This window comes from Sinocyclocheilus grahami, unplaced genomic scaffold (assembly GCF_001515645.1).
Source record: "Sinocyclocheilus grahami isolate Dianchi unplaced genomic scaffold, SAMN03320097.WGS_v1.1 scaffold521.1, whole genome shotgun sequence".
Classification (NCBI taxonomy): domain Eukaryota; kingdom Metazoa; phylum Chordata; class Actinopteri; order Cypriniformes; family Cyprinidae; genus Sinocyclocheilus; species Sinocyclocheilus grahami.
The window spans coordinates 1250110-1253325 of record NW_015505700.1 but is presented as its reverse complement, the minus strand read 5'-3'; the positions used below and the strand labels follow the sequence as shown (position 1 = coordinate 1253325).

General features: G+C 37.9%; 1 protein-coding gene across 1 annotated transcript; it reads right to left on the bottom strand.

The window, feature by feature from the left end:
* Nucleotides 1-213: 213 nt before the first annotated feature.
* LOC107554971 (gastrula zinc finger protein XlCGF57.1-like) lies at nucleotides 214-2413 on the bottom strand. Its single transcript, XM_016237653.1, has one exon. It carries the CDS (start codon nucleotides 2283-2285, stop codon nucleotides 765-767), a length of 1521 nt encoding a protein of 506 aa, XP_016093139.1. The 5' UTR covers nucleotides 2286-2413; the 3' UTR covers nucleotides 214-764.
* Nucleotides 2414-3216: the final 803 nt, after the last annotated feature.

The window sequence follows — 3216 nt, the reverse complement described above, 5'->3', positions numbered from 1 at the left end:
AAATTGAAAATGCAGAAAATCTGTTTTTACTTATATGACTGAAATGCAGAAATATAGACGCCCAGTCCAGTTTTATGATGGATGGATGCACTTTATTGGACTTCAAAATCTCAACAGCCATTATAAAGCTTGGATAAGCCAGGACATTTTTTTTAATATAACTCCGATTGTATTGGTCTGAAAGAAGGACATATACACCTAGGATGGGTTGAGGGTGAGTAAATCATGGGGTAATTTTCATTTTTGGGTGAACTATCCCTTTAATTTCATGTGGTTTTAGGGATGGTTTAACCATTTTCAACAAAAGTTTACATTTAACGACTAAAATGTCATGTGGTGTAACCATCAAGTAAGCATAACATTTTCATAACACGCTGTGTATACATCTTGATCATTATTTACAAATACAAATAGGGCACTTATCACACACTTTCACATCAATGACATTACATTTATATTGCACACTAACTATGAAGTTGTACATCTTCTCTAGTGAACATTTACATTTAATCCTGAATGGATTCAAATCATTCCACAATACGAACACTTGTACAGACTTTCTCCAGTAAGGATTCTTTGGTGACATCCCAAAGTCACTGTTCCTTGATGCCTTTTTACTCTCCAAGCAGACATGAGCACTCAAATCAATGTTTTACCTTGTTCTCTTTAAAACACTTTCCCTAAAGAACAGGCTTCTCATTTGCATGGATTTTTCAAGTGTGTTTTAAGGGCTGCTGCTCAATTAAAAATGTGTACCATCCTGATCAGCGCTGAATTACCTTACAAACGCGTGATACGTGTTGTTTGAGACTTCTTGCCCACGTGAAAGTATTCCCACAATGCTGGCACATGAAAGGCCTCTCCCCAGTGTGAAGTCTGGTGTGCAGATTAAGGTTTACTTTCCGTCTGAATCTTTTCCCACAATGAACGCACACGAAAGGCCTCTCTCCAGTGTGAACTCGCATGTGCATATGAAGTATTGCTTTTAGTATGAAACTCTTCCCACACAGATGACAAGCGAAGGGCTTTTCTCCAGTGTGAATTTTCATGTGCAAATTATACCCTCCTTTAATAGCGAAACTCTTTCCGCACTGGAGGCACGTGTACGGCTTTTCTCCAGTGTGAATTCTCATGTGCTCATTAAGTCCTCCTTTACGTCTAAATCTCTTCCCACACTGCGAGCATCCGAAAGGTCTCTCTCCCGTGTGGATCGTCATGTGAATCTTAAGGCTACCTTTCTCTGTGAATTTTCTTCCACACTGAGAGCAGGTGAAAGGCTTCTCCTCGGCGTGAGTTTTAATGTGCCTCTTAAGACATCGGTCATATGGGTAACTCTTTCCGCACTGAAGGCATCTGAAAGGCTTTTCTCCTTTATGAACTCTTACATGCGCATTAAAGGTTTCTTTACGTTTAAAACTCTTCCCACACTGAGAACACGTGAATGCTTTTTCTCCATTGTGAGTTCTCATGTGTTTCTTAAGGCTTCTTTTGTCTGTGAAACAACTTTCACACTGAGAGCAGGTGAAAGGCTGTTCTCCAGTGTGGACTTTCATGTGTCTGTTGAGATATTCTTCACATGGGAAACTCTTCCCACAATGGCTGCATCTGAAAAGCTCTTCTCCAATATGAACTCTCAAGTGTGCATTACAGGTTTCTTTATCTGTGAAACTCCTGCCACATTGAGAGCATGTGAATGATTTCCTTTCAATATTTACTTTTGTGTCATCCTTAACAAAACTCTTTCCTTTCTCAACACATGGTGAAGATCGATCTCCATTGTGAATCTTTATGTGCGAGTCAAGGTTTCTCTTATGCTTAAAACTCTTCCCACAATGAGGACACATGGAAAATTTGTCTCCTGCGTGAATTGTCATGTGACGTTTCAAGCCTTCTTTCATTGTGAAACTTTTTCCACATTGAGCACAGTTGAAAGGGTTCTGGGTTTCATGAATTTTCATGTGCCTGTTAAGGTATGTTTTACACGGGTAACTCCTTCCACAATGAGGGCAGGTGAAAGGCTTTTCTCCAGTGTGAATTCGTATGTGTGTATTAAGCCTTCCTTTAAACGGGAAACTCTTCCCACACTGAAGGCAGGTGAAAGGCTTTTCTCCAGTGTGAATTCTAATGTGTACATTAAGATTTCCTTTAGTGGCAAAATTCTTCCCACACTGACAGCAAGTGAAAGGCTTCTCTCCAGTGTGAATTTTGAGGTGCACATTAAGGTTTCCTTTAGTGGTGAAATGCTTTCCACACTGAAGGCAGGTGAACGATTTTTTTGCTTCCATTTTTGTTTCTGAGAAATTCTTTTCAATTTTTAAGATGTTCAAACCATTTACTCCAGTTGTGAAGTGATTAGGTTTCCGATACTGATGTTTCTCCTCCACTTCATTCAGTTCTTGACTTTCTTCTTTGATTCTCATCAAATCTAGAATAGAATATCATATTGTAAAAAAGAGTTTAAAAAGGACAAGTATACAATATGAGGGGTTCAGTATCTATTTTTTTCACTTTCTTTCTTTTTTTCTTTACTAAGATTAATATAAAAGGTCTAGTTAATGCAACCAAATTTGATGATTCTAACATTTGTTGTGGGGCAATATTTTGTTCTATTAATTTCGTAAATAAATACATTAAAAAAAGCAATTTATACATACGATTAGGGCTGCGCGATTAATCGAATGCGATTGTCATGCGCAATTTGTTAGTAATGCCGGTTCTGTAATCAGCAGGAAATCATCATTACGTGCTTTCAGATGGAGCAGAATTTACTACACAGAGCCGTAGTTCACTGACAAGTTACGCAAAACAATCGCAGACGATTTTATTGCGCGATTCTGAAATCGAAGAAATCGTTCGCAATAATGACCGCTGTTTGCATAGCTTCTCAGTGAACTACGGCTCTGTGAAGTAAATGCTGCTCCATCTGAAAGCATGTGAAAATACCACATTTAATACATATTTTTACTCCAAACTCACTTCATAACGTCAGTCGAGTGTTTGAAATAAATCCTGTGAGATGATGTGGCTTCTTACACAGAATAAGGCACCGCAACATATTTCATAGTATTTAAGCAGTGATAAAGGCATTGCATTATAAATATACTTTATTTTAATGAAAATTATAATAAGAACTCAGATAAACCTTATATTGCCGTAGTTGTGTGTTTATTAGTCACGTTGAATCAATGAAAGCAGTTGAATCTTCTGTTTATTCAG